The 20,719-nt window shown below is 52.9% G+C and overlaps 1 protein-coding gene across 1 annotated transcript; it reads left to right on the forward strand.

Moving 5' to 3' along the window:
- Window positions 1-1,834: 1,834 nt before the first annotated feature.
- On the forward strand, window positions 1,835-19,403 carry TMEM8B (transmembrane protein 8B; the record flags this gene model as incomplete). The annotated part of the gene is made up of 11 exons (XM_075849232.1): window positions 1,835-2,049; window positions 4,623-4,830; window positions 7,618-7,751; window positions 7,914-8,185; window positions 8,273-8,625; window positions 11,030-11,126; window positions 15,903-16,026; window positions 16,107-16,249; window positions 17,381-17,559; window positions 17,656-17,802; window positions 19,287-19,403. Coding segments are annotated over 11 exons (1,989 nt in total), but the record flags the coding sequence as incomplete, so codon positions are not given.
- Between the last annotated feature and the right edge of the window lie 1,316 nt (window positions 19,404-20,719).

Genomic DNA, 20,719 nt, shown 5'->3' on the forward strand with positions numbered 1-20,719 from the left:
CACTCAGTGCCCTCTATGAAAAAGGTGTAACACACACCTTCCCCCTTTTAGATAGTGTGACACACAGTGCCCCTGAAGAAAGTGCCACACACCGTGCCCCCTGAAAATACTGTCAATTAGTACTCCCTGTGAAAGTGTCACAAACAGTGCTCCCTGTAGAAAGTGTCAAATACATTGCCCTTTGTAAACCGTGCCACACACAGTGCTCACTGTAAAGAGTGTGACACACAGTTCCCCATTTAGAAAGTGCTATAAATAGTTCTCCCTGTAAATAGGGCACACAATGTGCCACACATAGTGTCCCTTTACAAAATGCCACACAGTGCCCCTGTAGATAGTGCCAAATACCAAAATATCTAATGCCCTTTTAGATAGTGCAACACACACATTACCCACTGTAAAGAGTGCAACACACAGTGCAAAACAGTGCCTCCTATTGATAGGGCCATACACAGCGCCTACGCTAGAAATTGTCACAAGTAGTTCCCCATATAGAGTGTCACACAGTGCCCCTGTAGATAGTGCCATATTCACTCCCTGCTGAAGAAAGTGCCCCACACAGTGCCCCTGTAGATAATGCCCCACACAGTGACCTCTGTAGATAGTGCCACACACAGTGCCCCCTTTAGGTAGCGCAACACAGTGCCCCCTGTAGAAAATACAACACATTGCCCACTGTAGGTAATGCCACATGCTGCCCCTGTAGGTAATGCCACATGCTGCCCCTGTAGATATTGTTGCACACAGTGCCCCCTGTAGATATTGTTGCACACAGTGCCCCCTGTAGATATTGTTGCACACAGTGCCCCCTGTAGATATTGTTGTACACAGTGCCCCCTGTAGATATTGTTGCACACAGTGCCCCATGTAGATATTGTTGCACACAGTGCCCCCTGTAGATATTGTTGCACACAGTGCCCCCTGTGGATGGTGCCAAATACAGTCCCAGCTGAAGAAAGCGCCACACATAGTGCCCCCTGTAGATAGCGCCACACATAGTGCCCCCTGTAGAAAGCGCCACATGCATTGCCCACTGTAAAAACTGCCACACGCAGTGCCCCTGTAGGAAGTGCCACACACACTGTTCTCTGTAAATGGTGCCACATATAGTTCCCACTGTAGATAGTGTCACTCAGAGTACCTACTGTAGGTAATTCCACACAGTGCCCCCTGTAGATAGTACCAAACACAGTGCCCTCTGTAGATAGTGCCCCCATTTAGCATTAGTGCCCCCTGACAAATAAAAAATTTTTTACTCACCTAGCTCGGAAATGAATGGAGCTGCACAGCAGGCCTCCTCAGCGACGTTAGGTCTGTAGCCTTTGAGTCGCCGAGATGAGACCCTTGCCTTGGCTGGCGTGATGAAATTAAATCATTGCGCTGGCCTGTGCAGGGATCCTGTCTAGTAACCTTGTGAATGGTGGAGCAGTGAGCTGACAGCTCCCTGCTCCACCATAGTATTCAATTGTATTTGCATCTTGAGGACGCAAATATGTGGCTGTCGCCCGGGGCAATGGGCTAAAGGTCTGGGGCTTATGTCCCGTAACCCAGTGCTAGCGACGCCATATAGAATGACCACTGCGCTCTATATGTGGAATAAACGTGAATGGAGGCTGCGCTCTATATGTGGAACATACGTGAATGGAGGCTGCGCTCTAGATGTGGAACAAACGTGAATGGGCGCCGTGCTCAATATATGGACCTAATGTGGATGGGCGTTGGCATCAGTAATGATGATCTACACTTATTGTGTTTTCTGAACAGCCTGGTTTTTTTTGGTTACACCAAAGACTCATGTCCCTTTGTTTGTGAACATTGAAAACCGTGAACTTATTATATCTGCTGTTGTCTCTTTACAGATGGTCTCTTCGTCACAGATTACTTTACCCGAACCCCAAGGAAGTTGAATCCTTTCCGATCTGTGGGTAGTGTCGAACTTTTTCACTTCCATATCCCGGAAGACACCGTTATTGCTGTGTGGAATCTCATCACCTTCAAAGAGCAGGGGGGAACATTTGGTGACAACTGTCCTGACCGCAGTGTCACAGTGTAAGTGCCAATAGGAACTGTTGTATTTTTCATCTTCTTTTCCTTCCTTGTGTCCCCCTTGGTGCTGCTGCTAATCTGTGCTGCCTAGAGTAGGGGCTCTGAGCAGAATCAGACTCCTTCCCTCTGGCAGCTGACAATATAGTCCCTTCTTATTTTTTCTTCAGATAGGTAACATGGGATCCAGGTTAGTAAAGATAAATACTGTGTGACGTCCACGGTATGCACTCCCTTAGAAACCAATAAAAATATAATAAACTAAAATAAAGGTAGAGAGGGCAAGTGCAGGGTTCATATCGGCTGTCAGGATCTAGCAAAAAAGGAATCTAATCTACACTGCCATCTTACTACAGAGTCTCTGCTCCTACCCTGACAAGAAGTCTCCTCCTCTATACTGCCATGTTACTACAGAGTCTCTGCTCCTACCCTGATCAGCTGAGAAGTCTCCTCCTCTATACTGCCATGTTACTACAGAGTCTCTGCTCCTACCCTGACCAGCTGAGAAGTCTCCTCCTCTATACTGCCATGTTACTACAGAGTCTCTGCTCCTACCCTGACAAACTGAGAAGTCTCCTCCTCTATACTACCATGTTACTACAGAGACTCTGCTCCTACCCTGACAAGCTGAGAAGAAGTCTCCTCCTCTATACTGCGATGTTACTACAGAGACTCTGCTTCTACCCTGACAAGCTGAGAAGTCTCCTCCTCTATACTGCCATGTTACTACAGAGTCTCTGCTCCTACCCTGACAAGAAGTCTCCTCCTTTATACTGCCATGTTACTACAGAGTCTCTGCTCCTACCCTGACAAGCTGAGAAGAAGTCTCCTAATCTATACTGCCATGTTACTACAGAGTCTCTGCTCCTACCCTGACAAGCGGAGAAGAAGTCTCCTCCTCTATACTGCCATGTTACTACAGAGTCTCTGCTCCTACCCTGACAAGCTGAGAAGTCTCCTCCTCTATACCGCCATGTTACTACAGAGTCACTGCTCCTACCCTGACAAGCTGAGAAGTCTCCTCCTCTATACTGCCATGTTACTACAGAGACTCTGCTCCTACCCTGACAAGCTGAGAAGAAGTCTCCTCCTCTATACTGCCATGTTACTACAGAGACTCTGCTCCTACCCTGACAAGCTGAGAAGTCTCCTCTATACTGCCATGTTACTACAGAGTCTCTGCTCCTACCCTGACAAGAAGTCTCCTCTATACTGCCATGTTACTACAGAGACTCTGCTATAACCCTGACAAGCTGAGAAGAAGTCTCCTCCTCTATACTGCCATGTTACTATAGAGACTGCTACAACCCTGACAAGCTGAGAAGAAGTCTCCTCCACTATACTGCCATGTTACTACAGAGACTCTGCTACAACCCTGACAAGCTGAGAAGTCTCCTCCTCTATACTGCCATGTTACTACAGAGTCTCTGCTCCTACCCTGATCAGCTGAGAAGTCTCCTCTTCTATACTGCGATGTTACTACAGAGACTCTGCTCCTACCCTGACAAGCTGAGAAGAAGTCTCCTCCTCTATACTGCCATGTTACTATAGAGACTGCTACAACCCTGACAAGCTGAGAATAAGTCTCCTCCACTATACTGCCATGTTACTACAGAGTCTCTGCTCCTACCCTGATCAGCTGAGAAGTCTCCTCTATACTGCCATGTTACTACAGAGACTCTGCTACAACCCTGACAAGCTGAGAAGAAGTCTCCTCCTCTATACTGCCATGTTATTGCAGAGACTCTGCTTCTATCCTGACAAGCAGGCCTGAAATCTATTTCCATTGGCTGCTCTTCAGTAAACAGAGGATCACTATGCAGAGACCAGGCAGAAGCACTCCTCTGATTAGGTAGACATGCACGGTGCTATACACTTTTATCAGCAGGTGGCATTTAATAAACGTCAGAAATCTTCACTGAATTGTTTTTTTGTAAATGCCAAACATTGTTCATATTTAGAGAACTTGTCATCTGCCCAAACAACTGCATCTGACACCTCAGTTAGATTACAGGCACCTCACCAATTCTGCTGCTTTTTATTTTTTTCTTCTAGCCCCCACCGTTCCTGAGATATCAGGGCCGTTAGTTCTGGTGTCCGATATGCAAATGAGGCCGCTGACTGTCCAGTGGGCGGGTAACACCTGTCACTTGATAATCGGTAACCGCCCAGTTGACAGTCTAAGCCTCATTTGGATGTCGGACACCAGAACTAATGGCCCCGATATCTTAGGAACGGTGGGGGCTAGAAGAAAAAAGGAGAAAGCAACAGAATCGGTGAGGTGCCTGCAAGCTAACGAGATGTCAGCTGTAGTTTATTGGGCAGGGGACAGGTCCTCTTTAAATCTATACAATGAATCTGATATTTATTGGTGGGACGAGCTCCTGACCACTTTCTGGTGAGATTTCTTGACGTTTTGCACAGACTGTAGAGTCTGATGTCGGAGATCATGAATCAGCTGCCGATTGGTGGGATTGACATCTGTTGTGGCTGACAATGATCAGAACCCGTTACTTTAACTGATGTATTTTTATGTGTGAATTTCTTAAATTCTAAATGTTCCTTTTTTATCTCTACAGTTACTTCCGACCTGGAGCCCCCCCTGTGATTAACCCTCTAAATGCCCACTTCCCTCGAGATACAGCTGTTCCGGGGTCATTTACACTGACTCTTACCTGGACTCTTCCCAACCGCACCACAGGGGTCTTTAATGTCACTAGTCCTCTTCCGGGGGACTGGTTCCTGGCCGCCCACCTGCCAAAGGACGAGGGAAAGATAACCATCAAGGTGCCATATATCTTCTCTTTCTTATTCCCCGTTCCTCGGTTATGGAGATCGATTTCCTTCTCTAAGGTTTCTGTCTTCCCTGTGATTCCAGCAGTGGGGGACCGATAGGCTCTGTAATATATCTACACGCAGTATATAGGGGGACCGATAGGCTCTGTGATATATCTACACACTGTGTAGATATATCACAGAGCCTATCGGTCCCCTTATATACTGTGTGTAGATATATCACAGAGCCTATCGGTCCCCTTATATACTGTGTGTAGATATATCACAGAGCCTATCGGTCCCCTATATATTGTGTGTAGCTACACTACCGTTCAAAAGTTTGGGGTCACCCAGACAATTTTGTTTTTTCCATGAAAACTCACACTTATATTTATCAAATGAGTTGCAAAATGACTAGAAAATATAGTCAAGACATTGACAAGGTTAGAAATAATAATTTTCTCCTTCAGACTTTGCTTTCGTCGCTCCATTTGCAGCAATTCCAGCATTGCAAATCATTGGCATTCGAGCTGTTAATTTGCTGAGGTAATCGGGAGAAATTTCCCCCCATGCTTCCAGAAGCCCCTCCCACAAGTTGGATCGGCTTGATGGGCACTTCTTGCGTACCATACGGTCAAGCTGCTCCCACAACAGCTCTATCGGGGTGAGATCTGGTGACTGCGCTGGCCACTCCATTACAGATAGAATACCGGCTGCCGGCTTCTTCCCTAAATAGTTCTTGCATCATTTGGAGTTGCTTTGGGTCATTGTCCTGTTGTAGGATGAATTTGGCTCCAATGAAGCGCTGTCCACAGGGTATGGCATGGCGTTGCGGAGTGATAGCCTTCCTTATTCACAATCCCTTTTACCTTGTACAAATCTCCCACTTTACCAGCACCAAAGCAACCCCAGACAATCACATGACCTCCACCATGCTTGACAGATGGCGTCCGGCGCTCTTACAGGATCTTTTCAGTTGTTCTGCATCTCACAAATGTTCTTCTGTGTGATCCAAACACCTCAAACTTCGATTCGTCTGTCCATAACACTTTTTTCCAATCTTCCTCTGTCCAATGTCTGTGTTTTTGCCCATATTAATCTTTTCCTTTTATTAGCCAGTCTCAGATATGGCTTTTTCTTTGCCTCTCTGCCCTGAAGGGCAGCATCCCGGAGTCGCCTCTTCACTGTAGACGTTGACACTGGCGTTTTGCGGGTACTATTTAATGAAGCTGCCAGTTGAGGACCTGTGAGGCATCTATTTCTTAAACTAGAGACTCTAATGTACTTGTCTTGTTGCTCAGTTGTGCAGCGGGGCCTCCCACTTCTCTTTCTACTCTGGTTAGGGCCTGTGTGTGCTGTCCTCTGAAGGGAGCAGTACACACCGTTGTAGGAAATCTTCAGTTTCTTGGCAATTTCTCGCATTGAATAGCCTTCATTTCTAAGAACAAGAATAGACTGTCGAGTTTCACATGAAAGCTCTCTTTTTCTAGCCATTTGTAGAGTTTAATCGAACCCACAAATGAAATGCTCCAGATTCTCAACTAGCTCAAAGGAAGGTCAGTTTTATAGCTCCTCTAAACAGCAAAACTTTTACAGCGGTGCTAACCTAATTGCACAAGGGTTTTCAAGTGTTTTCTAATCATCCATTAGCCTTCTAAGACAGTTATCAAACACAATGTACCATTAGAACACTGGAGTGATGGTTGCTGGAAATGGGCCTCTATACACCTATGTAGATATTGCATTAACAACCAGACGTTTGCAGCTAGAATAGTCATTTACCACATTAACAATGTATAGAGTGGATTTCTGATTCATTTCAGGTTATCTTCATTGAAAAAAACTCTGCTTTTCCTGCAAAAATAAGGACATTTCTAAGTGACCCTAAACTTTTGAACGGTAGTGTATATAACAGAGCCTATCACACCCCATATGTACTGTGTGTAGATATATCACAGAGCCTATCTGTCCCCTTATATACTGTGATACTTATATAGGCTCTGTGGTATATCTACACACAGTATATAGGGGAACCGATAGGCTCTGTGATATATTTACACACAGTATATAGGGGGACCGATAGGCTCTGTGATATATCTATTGGTCCCCCTATATACTATCTATTGGTCCCCCTATATACTGTGTGTAGATATATCACAGAGCCTATATAAGTATCACAGTATATAAGGGGATCACTAGGCTCTGAGATCTACACTCAGTATATAGGGGGACAGATAGGCTCTGATATATCTATCGGTTCCCCTATATACTGTGTGTAAATATATCAGAGCCTATCGGTCCCCCTATATACTGTGTGTAAATATATCAGAGCCTATCGGTCCCCCTATATACTGTGTGTAGATATATCACAGAGCCTATATAAGTATCACAGTATATAGGGGGACCACTAGGCTCTGTGATCTACACACAGTATATAGGGGGGCCGATAGGCTCTGATATATCTACACACAGTATATAGGGGGACCAATAGGCTCTGTGATATATCTACACACAGTATATAGGGGGACCGATATATACTGTGTGTAAATATATCACAGAGCCTAAGTCTCTGAGGTGTGGCGGCTGCTTCTTCCGTCTCTACTTTTAGTATAGGAACGATCCGCTAGGTCCTGTCTGACAATCTGGTTGGTTTGGATTCACATCCTATCATCCACAGAGTGCACATCCCTAGTAACAGGTGATGATGGGGGTATCTGTCCAGGCCTTCTCTCTTTCACCATAATTTGTAAGATTTATATTGTCGTGGGTGGCAGCCATCTTTCTGTCTCTTTCTTACAGGGGCTTCATGATGAGTGCCAGTATCTCTTCCAGCCACAACTCATTGTGCAGAGGGCAGTCGCTGTGCCCGTCTTATACCCGGGTTATGTCACGGAGCAGATGCTTCCAGCTCACAATCGCTCGGCTCTGTACAAGTGAGTGCCCTCCTGTTGTCTAGCAGGTATGGACGTGCCTTGGAGAAGTCCCTGGCCTCCAGGATGGAGCAGCATCTCCAGGAATGTCCAAGTCCCGTTCTCATGCAGAAGACATAATATATAAAGGATGGGGGGATACTAAATGTATGACTCTTCTTACAGGGTCTTCGTTCCTCAGTATACCTCAGGGCTACGGGTCAGGCTCATGGGCTGTCGCATCGGCCAGCGATCTGTTGAAAATTGTCCCCTTCTCCTGAGACTTCGTGCCAAAGCTCCCCCTTTACATAACTCTTCCAGCCAGGACTGCTCTACGCCTTCAGTGTGCCAGCTACTGCTGTCTCTACCATTGTGGCAGCACTGGTATTATATCCTCGTAGACAGGACTGGTGTTTCAGGTGCTGCTATTTACTTCCGGCTGACTACACAGCTGCAAGGTGGGTGCAGGTGAATGGTTCACGATGGGGGGGGGGGGGGGTCGTTGTACGTTCCCACTTTAATCTTGTCTCTTTATGTCTTTAAAGACTGTTCCCAGCCAGGACTGTCTCCATCATCTACAGGCCCCGGCTCTTCTCTTAATATGCCTCAGTCTTTTGGAGCTGCAGGGGGTTTGTCATCTTTGGAAAGCCTTCCATCTCCAGGGTTTTCACTCTCCGCTTCTAACATGTCTTGGGGCGACTCCACCATTCTAAAACCCTCCTGTTGGCCTATACGTCCTACCCTGAGGAACGAGCTGGACACCTTCTCTGTTCATTTCTACATATTCTTTGGACCTAACGTTGCTGTTCCACCTGATCGACCAGCGCTCTTCAGCATCAATCTGTTGCCAGTGCTGGACAGTGGTGGGGTGCTGAACCTGGAGCTTCGCCTCAATACAGTGAGTATACAATTTGTGGTTAGTGGAGGCACCATCATGTGATTGAGTTAAGTGGATAAATGGTTGTGTGATTGTGGTGAGTGGAGGCACGGTTGTGTGATTGTGGTGAGTGGAGGCACGGTTGTGTGATTGTGGTGAGTGGAGGCACGGTTGTGTGATTGGGGTGGGTGGAGGCACGGTTGTGTGATTTGGGGTGAGTGGAGGCACGGTTGTGTGATTTGGGGTGAGTGGAGGCACGGTTGTGTGATTTGGGGTGAGTGGAGGCACGGTTGTGTGATTTGGGTGAGTGGAGGCACGGTTGTGTGATTGGGGTGAGTGGGGGCACGGTTGTGTGATTGGGGTGAGTGGGGGAACAGTTGTGGGATTGTGATGACTGGGGGCACAGTTGTGGGATTGTGGTGACTGGGGGCACGGTTGTGGGATTGCGGTGAGTGGAGGCACGGTTGTGTGTTTGTGATGACTGGAGGCACGGTTGTGTGATTGGGGTGAGTGGAGGCACGGTTGTGTGATTGGGGTGAGTGGAGGCACGGTTGTGTGATTGGGGTGAGTGGAGGCACGGTTGTGTGATTGAGGTGAGTGGAGGCACGGTTGTGTGATTGAGGTGAGTGGAGGCACGGTTGTGTGATTGGGGTGAGTGGAGGCACGGTTGTGTGATTGGGGTGAGTGGGGGCACGATGGTGGGATTGTGGTGAGTGCGGGCATGGTAGTGGGATTGTGGTGAGTGCAGGCAGGGTGGTGGGATTGTGGTGAGTGCAGGCACGGTGGTGGGATTGTGGTGAGTGGAGGCACGGTGGTGGGATTGTGGTGAGTGGAGGCACGGTTGTGTGATTGGGGTGAGTTGGGGCACGGTTGTGTGATTGGGGTGAGTGGGGGCACGGTGGTGGGATTGTGGTGAGTGCGGGCACGGTGGTGGGATTCTGGTGAGTGCAGGCAGGGTGGTGGGATTGTGGTGAGTGCAGGCACGGTGGTGGGATTGTGGTGAGTGGAGGCACGGTGGTGAGTGGAGGCACGGTGGTGGGATTGTGGTGAGTGGAGGCACGGTGGTGGGATTGTGGTGAGTGGAGGCGCGGTGGTGGGATTGTGGTGAGTGGAGGTGCGGTGGTGGGATTGTGGTGAGTGGAGGCGCGGTGGTGGGATTGTGGTGAGTGGAGGCGCGGTGGTGGGAATGTGGTGAGTGGAGGCGCGGTGGTGGGATTGTGGTGAGCGGAGGCGCGGTGGTGAGATTGTGGTGAGCGGAGGCGCGGTGGTGAGATTGTGGTGAGCGGAGGCGCGGTGGTGAGATTGTGGTGAGCGGAGGCGCGGTGGTGAGATTGTGGTGAGCGGAGGCGCGGTGGTGAGATTGTGGTAAGGAGGCGAGATTGTGGTGAGATTGTGGTGAGTGGAGGCGAGATTGTGGTGAGATTGTGGTGAGTGGAGGCGAGATTGTGGTGAGATTGTGGTGAGTGGAGGCGAGATTGTGGTGAGATTGTGGTGAGATTGTGGTGAGTGGAGGCGAGATTGTGGTGAGATTGAGGTGAGTGGAGGCGAGATTGTGGTGAGATTGTGGTGAGTGGAGGCGAGATTGTGGTGAGTGGGGGCGAGATTGTGGTGAGTGGTGGTGGGATTCTGGTGAGTGCAGGCAGGGTGGTGGGATTGTGGTGAGTGGAGGCACGGTGGTGGGATTGTGGTGAGTGGAGGCACGGTGGTGAGTGGAGGCACGGTGGTGGGATTGTGGTGAGTGGAGGCACGGTGGTGGGATTGTGGTGAGTGGAGGCGCGGTGGTGGGATTGTGGTGAGTGGAGGTGCGGTGGTGGGATTGTGGTGAGTGGAGGCGCGGTGGTGGGATTGTGGTGAGTGGAGGCGCGGTGGTGGGAATGTGGTGAGTGGACGCGCGGTGGTGGGATTGTGGTGAGCGGAGGCGCGGTGGTGAGATTGTGGTGAGCGGAGGCGCGGTGGTGAGATTGTGGTGAGCGGAGGCGCGGTGGTGAGATTGTGGTGAGCGGAGGCGCGGTGGTGAGATTGTGGTGAGCGGAGGCGCGGTGGTGAGATTGTGGTAAGGAGGCGAGATTGTGGTGAGATTGTGGTGAGTGGAGGCGAGATTGTGGTGAGATTGTGGTGAGTGGAGGCGAGATTGTGGTGAGATTGTGGTGAGTGGAGGCGAGATTGTGGTGAGATTGTGGTGAGATTGTGGTGAGTGGAGGCGAGATTGTGGTGAGATTGAGGTGAGTGGAGGCGAGATTGTGGTGAGATTGTGGTGAGTGGAGGCGAGATTGTGGTGAGTGGGGGCGAGATTGTGGTGAGTGGAGGCGCGGTGGTGAGATTGTGGTGTGCGGAGGCGCGGTTGGGTGATTGGGGTGAGCGGAGGCACGGTTGTGTGATGATTATCAGGGTTCTTAGTGACCGGTTTTGCTTTTCTTTTTGTTAGTCCTCTGCCCAGGGAGAGAACATGACGGTTTTTGGATGTCTGAACCATGGAGTCCCGCTGATTTCTGGAGATGACTTGTTCATCAGCTGCCACACAGGTCACTTCCTACAATATGTCACTTACAGGCAGCACTAGGCCGGGGTGACCGTGCTGTGTCCCCTGTGCAGTGGAATCAGCGGAGGTCTCGTGTGTCTCTTACTCCAGGCAGGCAGCACTAGGCCGGGGTGACGGTGCTCTGTCCTCTGTGCAGTGTAGTCAGCGGAGGTCTCGTGTGTCTCTTACTCCAGGCAGGCAGCACTAGGCTGGGGTGACGGTGCTCTGTCCCCTGTGCAGTGGAGTTAGCGGAGGTCTCGTGTGTCTCTTACTCCAGGCAGGCAGCACTAGGCCGGGGTGACGGTGCTGTGTCCCCTGTGCAGTGGAGTCAGCGGAGATCTCGTGTGTCTCTTACTCCAGGCAGGCAGCACTAGGCCGGGGTGACGGTGCTGTGTCCCCTGTGCAGTGTAGTCAGCGGAGGTCTCGTGTGTCTCTTACTCCAGGCAGGCAGCACTAGGCGCTGGTGACGGTGCTGTGTCCTCTGTGTAGTGTAGTCAGCGGAGGTCTCGTATGTCTCTTACTCCAGGCAGGCAGCACTAGGCCGGGGTGACGGTGCTGTGTCCTCTGTGCAGTGGAGTTAGCGGAGGTCTCGTGTGTCTCTTACTCCAGGCAGGCAGCACTAGGCCGGGGTGTCGGTGCTGTGTCTCCTGTGTAGTGGAGTCAGCTGAGGTCTCGTATGTCTCTTACTCCAGGCAGGCAGCACTAGGCTGGGGTGACGGTGCTCTGTCCTCCTGTGCAGTGGAGTCAGCGGAGGTCTCGTATGTCTCTTACTCCAGGCAGGCAGCACTAGGCCGGGGTGATGGTGCTCTGTCCCCTGTGCAGTGGAGTTAGCGGAGGTATCGTATCTCTTACTCCAGGCAGGCAGCACTAGGCCGGGGTGACGGTGCTGTGTCCCCTGTGCAGTGGAGTCAGCGGAGATCTCGTGTGTCTCTTACTCCAGGCAGGCAGCACTAGGCCGGGGTGACGGTGCTGTGTCCCCTGTGCAGTGGAGTTAGCGGAGGTCTCGTATGTCTCTTACTCCAGGCAGGCAGCACTAGGCCGGGGTGACGGTGCTGTGTCCCCTGTGCAGTGGAGTCAGCGGAGATCTCGTGTGTCTCTTACTCCAGGCAGGCAGCACTAGGCCGGGGTGACGGTGCTGTGTCCCCTGTGCAGTGTAGTCAGCGGACGTCTCGTGTGTCTCTTACTCCAGGCAGGCAGCACTAGGCCGGGGTGACGGTGCTCTGTCTCCTGTGCAGTGTAGTCAGCAGAGGTCTCGTGTGTGTCTCTTGCTCCAGGCAGGCAGCACTAGGCCCTGGTGACGGTGCTGTGTCCCCTGTGCAGTGGAGGCAGCGGAGGTCTCGTCTGTCTCTTACTCCAGGCAGGCAGCACTAGGCCGGGGTGACGGTGCTGTGTCTCCTGTGCAGTGGAGTCAGCGGAGGTCTCGTATGTCTCTTACGCCAGGCAGGCAGCACTAGGCCGGGGTGACGGTGCTGTGTACTCTGTGTAGTTTAGTCAGTGGAGGTCTGGTATGTCTCTTACTCCAGGCAGGCAGCACTAGGCCGGGGTGACGGTGCTGTGTCCTCTGTGTAGTGGAGTTAGTGGAGGTCTCGTGTGTCTCTTACTCCAGGCAGGCAGCACTAGGCCGAGGTGTCGGTGCTGTGTCTACTGTGCAGTGGAGTCAGCGGAGGTCTCGTATGCCTCTTACTCCAGGCAGGCAGCTCTAGGCCTGGGTGACAGTGCTGTGTCCCCTGTGCAGTGGAATCAGCGGAGGTCTCGTGTGTCTCTTACTCCAGGCAGGCAGCACTAGGCTGGGGTGACGGTGCTCTGTCCTCTGTGCAGTGTAGTCAGCGGAGGTCTCGTGTGTTTCTTACTCCAGGCAGGCAGCACTAGGCCGGGGTGATGGTGCTGTGTCCCCTGTGCAGTGAAATCATCGGAGGTCTCGTCTGTCTCTTACTCCAAGCAGGCAGCACTAGGCTGGGGTGACGGTGCTCTGTCCCCCGTGCAGTGGAGTTAGCAGAGGTCTCGTGTGTCTCTTACTCCAGGCAGGCAGCACTAGGCCGGGGTGACGGTGCTGTGTCCCCTGTGCAGTGGAGTCAGCGGAGATCTCGTGTGTCTCTTACTCCAGGCAGGCAGCACTAGGCCGGGGTGACGGTCCTGTGTCCCCTGTGCAGTGTAGTCAGCGGACGTCTCGTGTGTCTCTTACTCCAGGCAGGCAGCACTAGGCCGGGGTGACGGGGCTCTGTCTCCTGTGCAGTGTAGTCAGCAGAGGTCTCGTGTGTGTCTCTTGCTCCAGGCAGGCAGCACTAGGCCCTGGTGACGGTGCTGTGTCCTCTGTGTAGTGTAGTCAGCGGAGGCCTTATATGTCTCTTACTCCAGGCAGGCAGCACTAGGCCGGGGTGACGGTGCTGTGTCCTCTGTGTAGTGGAGTCAGCTGAGGTCTCGTATGTCTCTTACTCCAGGCAGGCAGCACTAGGCTGGGGTGACGGTGCTCTGTCCTCCTGTGCAGTGGAGTCAGCGGAGGTCTCGTATGTCTCTTACTCCAGGCAGGCAGCACTAGGCCGGGGTGACGGTGCTCTGGCCCCTGTGCAGTGGAGTTAGCGGAGGTATCGTATCTCTTACTCCAGGCAGGCAGCACTAGGCCGGGGTGACGGTGCTGTGTCCCCTGTGCAGTGGAGGCAGCGGAGGTCTCGTATGTCTTACTCCAGGCAGGCAGCTCTAGGCCGGGGTGACGGTGCTGTGTCCCCTGTGCAGTGTAGTCAGCGGAGGTCTCGTATGTCTCTTACTCCAGGAAGGCAGCACTAGGCCAGGGTGACGGTGCTGTGTCCTCTGTGCAGTGTAGTCAGCGGAGGTCTCGTATGTCTCTTACTCCAGGAAGGCAGCTCTAGGCCGGGGTGACGGTGCTGTGTCCCCTGTGCAGTGTAGTCAGCGGAGGTCTCGTGTGTCTCTTACTTCAGGCAGGCAGCACTAGGCCGGGGTGACGGTGCTCTGTCCCCTGTGTAGTGGAGTCAGCGGAGGTCTCGTCTGTCTCTTACTCCAGGCAGGCAGCACTAGGCCGGGGTGACAGTGCTGTGTCCCCTGTGCAGTGGAGGCAGCGGAGGTCTCGTCTGTCTCTTACTCCAGGCAGGCAGCACTAGGCCGGGGTGACGGTGCTGTGTCTCCTGTGCAGTGGAGTCAGCGGAGGTCTCGTATGTCTCTTACGCCAGGCAGGCAGCACTAGGCCAGGGTGACGGTGCTGTGTCCTCTGTGTAGTGGAGGTCTCGTATGTCTCTTACTCCAGGCAGGCAGCACTAGGCCGAGGTGTCGGTGCTGTGTGTCCTGTGCAGTGGAGTCAGCGGAGGTTTCGTATGCCTCTTACTCCAGGCAGGCAGCTCTAGGCCGGGGTGACGGTGCTGTGTCCCCTGTGCAGTGTAGTCAGCGGAGGTCTCGTATGTCTCTTACTCCAGGCAGGCAGCACTAGGCCGGGGTGTCGGTGCTGTGTCCCCTGTGCAGTGTAGTCAGCGGAGGTCTCGTATGTCTCTTACTCCAGGCAGGCAGCACTAGGCCGGGGTGACGGTGCTGTGTCTCCTGTGCAGTGTAGTCAGCGGAGGTTTCGTATGTCTCTTACTTCAGGCAGGCAGCACTAGGCCGGGGTGTCGGTGCTGTGTCCCCTGTGCAGTTTAGTCAACGGAGGTCTCGTCTGTCTCTTACTCCAGGCAGGCAGCACTAGGCCGGGGTGACGGTGCTGTGTCCCCTGTGCAGTGTAGTCAGCGGAGGTCTCGTATGTCTTACTCCAGGCAGGCAGCACTAGGCCGGGGTAATGGTGCTGTGTCCCCTGTGCAGTGTAGTCAGCGGAGGTCTCGTATGTCTCTTACTCCAGGAAGGCAGCACTAGGCCGGGGTGACGGTGCTGTGTCCCCTGTGCAGTGTAGTCAGCAGAGGTCTCGTATGTCTCTTACTCCAGGAAGGCAGCACTAGGCCAGGGTGACGGTGCTGTGTCCTCTGTGCAGTGTAGTCAGCGGAGGTCTCGTATGTCTCTTACACCAGGAAGGCAGCTCTAGGCCGGGGTGACGGTGCTGTGTCCCCTGTGCAGTGTAGTCAGCGGAGGTCTCGTGTGTCTCTTACTTCAGGCAGGCAGCACTAGGCCGGGGTGACGGTGCTCTGTCCCCTGTGTAGTGGAGTCAGCGGAGGTCTCGTCTGTCTCTTACTCCAGGCAGGCAGCACTAGGCCGGGGTGACGGTGCTGTCTCTCCTGTGCAGTGTAGTCAGCGGAGGTCTCGTCTGTCTCTTACTCCAGGCAGGCAGCACTAGGCCGGGGTGACGGTGCTGTGTCTCCTGTGCAGTGTAGTCAGCGGAGGTCTAGTATGTCTCTTACTCCAGGCAGGCAGCACTAGGCCGGGGTGACGGTGCTGTGTCTCCTGTGCAGTGTAGTCAGCGGAGGTCTAGTATGTCTCTTACTCCAGGCAGGCAGCACTAGGCCGGGGTGACGGTGCTCTGTCTCCTGTGCAGTGTAGTCAGCGGAGGTCTCGTCTGTCTCTTACTCCAGGCAGGCAGCACTAGGCCGGGGTGACGGTGCTCTGTCTCCTGTGCAGTGTAGTCAGCGGAGGTCTCGTCTGTCTCTTACTCCAGGCAGGCAGCACTAGGCCGGGGTGACGGTGCTGTGTCTCCTGTGCAGTGTAGTCAGCGGAGGTCTAGTATGTCTCTTACTCCCGGCAGGCAGCACTAGGCCGGGCTGACGGTGCTCTGTCAATTGTGCAGTGTAGTCAGTGTAGGTCTCGTCTGTCTCTTTGTCGCTCTCTCCATGACGTTACGTTTTTTTCTCTGCAGATTCGCTCTCCGGTTTCGCTTTATCAGTAAATACGACAAATGGCGTCAGCCGCCTGCGAGTCCCGTACCCCCAGACAGGCACCTGGTATCTCAACCTGCGCTCCCTCTGCAGCTCTGAGCACGGGTGAGGACCCTGTACATGGACTACAGCTCTCATCATGTACCCTTCACCACGTCTGACTCTTCTCATGTCCCGGTTCTTAGATGGCGGCAGTGCAGTAACATCAGTGCAGAGCTGAACCTGCGCACCTTCCTGTCTCCGTGTATTAATGAATGTGGCGCCTATGGACAGTGCAAACTGCTGCGCACCAATAACTACCTGTATGCTGCCTGCGAGTGCCGAGCAGGTGAGGAGGGGGTTAAAGCAGCCGCCCATGATGTCACAAGTGAAGTCGTGATGTCACAAATCGTCTTGCAGGGAAATGAACATCCAACTTATATATATATATATATATATAACAGTCTCTGGGATGTTACACGCTGAATACAGGCTGTCTCTGAGATGTAATGTGCTGAATGCAGGCTGTCCCTGAGATGTACCATGCTGAATGCAGGCTGTCTCTGAGATGTACATATGCTGAATGCAGGTTGTCTCTGAGATGTACCATGCTGAATACAGGCTGTCCGTGAGATGTAACATTCTGAATACAGGCTGTCTCTGAGATGTAACGCTGAATACAGGCTGTCTCTAAGATGTAACATGCTGAATACAGGCTGTCTCTGGGATGCTACACGCTGAATGCAGGCTGTCTCTGAGATGTAACATGCTGAATGCAGGCTATCTCTGGGATGTGACATGCTGAATGCAGGCTGTCCCTGAGATGTGACACGCTGAATGCAGGCTGTCCCTAAGATGTAACATGCTGAATGCAGGCTGTCTCTGGGATGTGACATGCTGAATGCAGGCTGTCCCTGAGATGTGACACGCTGAGTGCAGGCTGTCTCTGAGATGTAACGCGCTGAGTGCAGGCTGTCTCTGAGATGTAACGCGCTGAGTGCAGGCTGTCTCTGAGATGTAACGCGCTGAATACAGGCTGTCTCTGGGATGTGACATGCTGAATACAGGCTGTCTCTGAGACGTAACATGCTGAATACAGGCTATCTCTGGGATGTGACATGCTGAATGCAGGCTGTCCCTAAGATGTAACATGCTGAATGCAGGCTGTCTCTGGGATGTGACATGCTGAATGCAGGCTGTCCCTGAGATGTGACACGCTGAGTGCAGGCTGTTTCTGAGACGTAACGTGCTGAATGCAGGCTGTCTCTGAGACGTAACGCGCTGAATGCAGGCTGTCTCTGAGACGTAACGCGCTGAATGCAGGCTGTCTCTGAGACGTAACGCGCTGAATGCAGGCTGTCTCTGAGACGTAACGCGCTGAATGCAGGCTGTCTCTGAGACGTAACATGCTGAATGCAGGCTGTCTCAGATATAACATGCTGAATGCAGGCTGGCTCACCATTTTGACATTATCTTGCAGGCTGGAGTGGCTGGGGCTGCACGGATAACTCTCAAGCCTTCACATATGGCTTCCAGCTTCTATCTACTCTTCTGCTCTGTCTCAGTAATCTCATGTTTCTTCCTCCTGTTCTCATTGCTCTGCGCAGCCGGTACCTCCTGGAGGCCTCCGTCTACATGTTCACCATGTTCTTCTCCACTGTGAGTATGAGATGACAGCGAGTTGCACGTCCAGGCTGGTTTCTAATTGTCACATTCTGTATAGTGGATCTCATATATGACCATTTATTCATGCAGTTCTATCACGCGTGTGACCAGCCGGGGATCGTGGTGTTCTGTATCATGGAGTACGATGTGCTGCAGTTCTGTGATTTCCTGGGCTCCCTCATGTCCGTGTGGGTGACAGTTATCAGCATGGCACGGCTACAACCAATCATCAAGCAGGTCTGAGTCATCATAAACCAATCACGTTTGATTATTGTTTTCAAAATGTACAAAAAGAGAGACAGGAGAATGATCTGCAGACAGGAGAGAGAGGAGGAGAAGGATCTGCAGACAGACAGAAGAGAGAGGAGGAGGATCTGCAGACAGACAAGAGAGAGGAGGAGGATCTGCAGACAGACAGGAGAGAGAGGAGGAGGATCTGCAGACAGACAGGAGAGAGGAGGAGGATCTGCAGACAGACAGGTGGAGGATCTGCAGACAGACAGGTGGAGGATCTGCAGACAGACAGGAGGAGGATCTGCAGACAGACAGGAGGAGGATCTGCAGACAGACAGGAGGAGGATCTGCAGACAGACAGACAGGAGAGAGAGGAGGAGGATCTGCAGACAGACAGAAGAGAGGAGGAGGATCTGCAGACAGACAGGAGAGAGAGGAGGAGGATCTGCAGACAGACAGGTGGAGGATCTGCAGACAGACAGGTGGAGGATCTGCAGACAGACAGGTGGAGGATCTGCAGACAGACAGGAGGAGGATCTGCAGACAGACAGGAGAGAGGAGGAGGATCTGCAGACAGACAGGAGAGAGGAGGAGGATCTGCAGACAGACAGGAGGAGGATCTGCAGACAGGAGGAGGATCTGCAGACAGACAGGAGGAGGATCTGCAGACAGACAGGAGGAGGATCTGCAGACAGACAGGAGGAGGATCTGCAGACAGACAGGAGGAGGATCTGCAGACAGACAGGAGGAGGATCTGCAGACAGGAGGAGGATCTGCAGACAGACAGGAGAGAGAGGAGAAGGATCTGCAGACAGACAGGAGAGAGAGGAGAAGGATCTGCAGACAGACAGGAGAGAGAGGAGAAGGATCTGCAGACAGACAGGAGAGAGAGAGGAGAAGGATCTGCAGACAGACAGGAGAGAGAGAGAGGAGAATGATCTGCAGACAGATAGAAGAGACAGGAGGAGGATCTGCAGACAGACAGGAGAGAGAGAGGAGAAGGATCTGCAGATAGCAGATCCTCCTCCTCCTCCTCTCTCTATTCTATCTATCTGCAGATCCTCCTCCTCTCTCTCCTGTCTGTCTGCAGATCCTCCTCCTGTCTCTTCTATCTGTCTGCAGATCCTTCTCCTCTCTCTCTCTCCTGTCTGTCTGCAGATCCTCCTCTCTCCATTCTGTCTGTCTGCAGATCCTTCTCCTCTCTGTCCTGTCTCTCTGCAGATCCTCCTCCTTTCTCTCCTAGCTGTCAGCAGATCCTCCTCCTCTCTCTATTCTGTCTGACAGCTAGGAGAGCGAGGAGGAGGAGGATCAGCAGACAGACAGAAGAGACAGGAGGAGGATCTGCAGACAGATCGAGACAGGAGGAGGATCTGCAGTAAAAGGAGAATTTTTGAATATTTTGCCTCCGTTGTCATTATAATAGAAATTAAGGACAATATCCAGTTTTATACAGAAATAACTGGAATTACGTCTTTTTTTCTTCCCAGGTTCTTTACCTGCTGGGGGCCATGTTGCTGTCCATGGCTCTACAACTGGATCGGCATGGCTTGTGGAACCTCTTGGGGCCCAGTTTGTTTGCTGTGGGCATCATGGCCATTGCCTGGGTAAGTGATTAGTGAATCTCTGTCTGACTTGGAGCTTGAGAGGGTTAATAAGAAGAGATGGGTAAACGGGGTCACTCAGAATTAGCCGTAGTAGGGTGACCAGGGTGAACCCATACGTCAGTCATCACTATAATCTTCCCTGCAGCGGTTCAGGATGAGGTGCATGTTTGTAAAAGTTTTTAGTACATTACATGGTGCCCTAAAAAATACAACTCGTGCCGCGAAATACAAGCCCTACACGCGGCTGCATCGACGGAAAGAGTTATAAAATATACAAAAATATAATAGGACACAGCTCAAAAAAAGATCCTCCGCCTGATTGGTCCAGGATTGTCCACACATGGAAGTCGTATAATAGAAGTCACCGCAGGACACACGACATCAGAGTGGCAGAAGAATCAAAGAATAAAATATGAAATCACAAAATACCCATGATGCCCCTGGTGTCATACATAAGTTCCTGCGGCCCCATCCACCATGCTCCCTGATCCCCCCCCCCTGCCATGACCGCTGATCCCCCCCCGCCGTGACCGCTGATCCCCCCCGCCGTGACCGCTGATCCCCCCCGCCGTGACCGCTGATCCCCCCCCGTCGTGACCGCTGATCCCCCCCCCCGCCGTGACCGCTGATCCCCCCCCCCGCCGTGACCGCTGATCCCCCTTGCCGTGACCGCTGATCCCCCCTTGCCGTGACCGCTGATCCCCCCCTTGCCGTGACCGCTGATCCCCCCCCTTGCCGTGACCGCTGATCCCCCCCTGGCCGTGACCGCTGATCCCTCCCCCCCGCCGTGACGGCTGATCCCCCCCCCCCCTGCCGTGACCGCAGTTCCTCCCCACCCCTCCGCCGTGACCGCAGATCCCCCCCACCCCTCCGCCGTGACCGCAGATCCCCCCCACCCCTCCGCCGTGACCGCAGATCCCCCCCCCTCCGCCGTGACCGCAGATCCCCCCCCTCCGCCGTGACCGCAGATCCCCCCCCCTCCGCCGTGACCGCAGATCTCCCCCCCCTCCGCCGTGACCGCAGATCTCCCCCCCCTCCGCCGTGACCGCAGATCTCCCCCCCCCCTCCGCCGTGACCGCAGATCTCCCCACCCCTCCGCCGGGACCGCAGATCTCCCCCCCCCCCTCCGCCGTGACCGCAGATCTTCCCCTCCGCCGTGACCGCAGATCTACCCCCCCCCCTCCTCCGTGACCGCAGACCCCCCCTCCATGACCGCAGATCCCCCCCTCCGCCGTGACCACTCTATCTAATAACTGGCCGTGCCCTCCTCCCCCTAATGACTGGATGTGCCCTCCTCCCCCTAATGACTGGACGTG

The sequence above is a fragment of the Rhinoderma darwinii genome, unplaced genomic scaffold, assembly GCF_050947455.1.
Source record: "Rhinoderma darwinii isolate aRhiDar2 unplaced genomic scaffold, aRhiDar2.hap1 Scaffold_710, whole genome shotgun sequence".
Taxonomy (NCBI): Eukaryota; Metazoa; Chordata; class Amphibia; order Anura; family Rhinodermatidae; genus Rhinoderma; species Rhinoderma darwinii.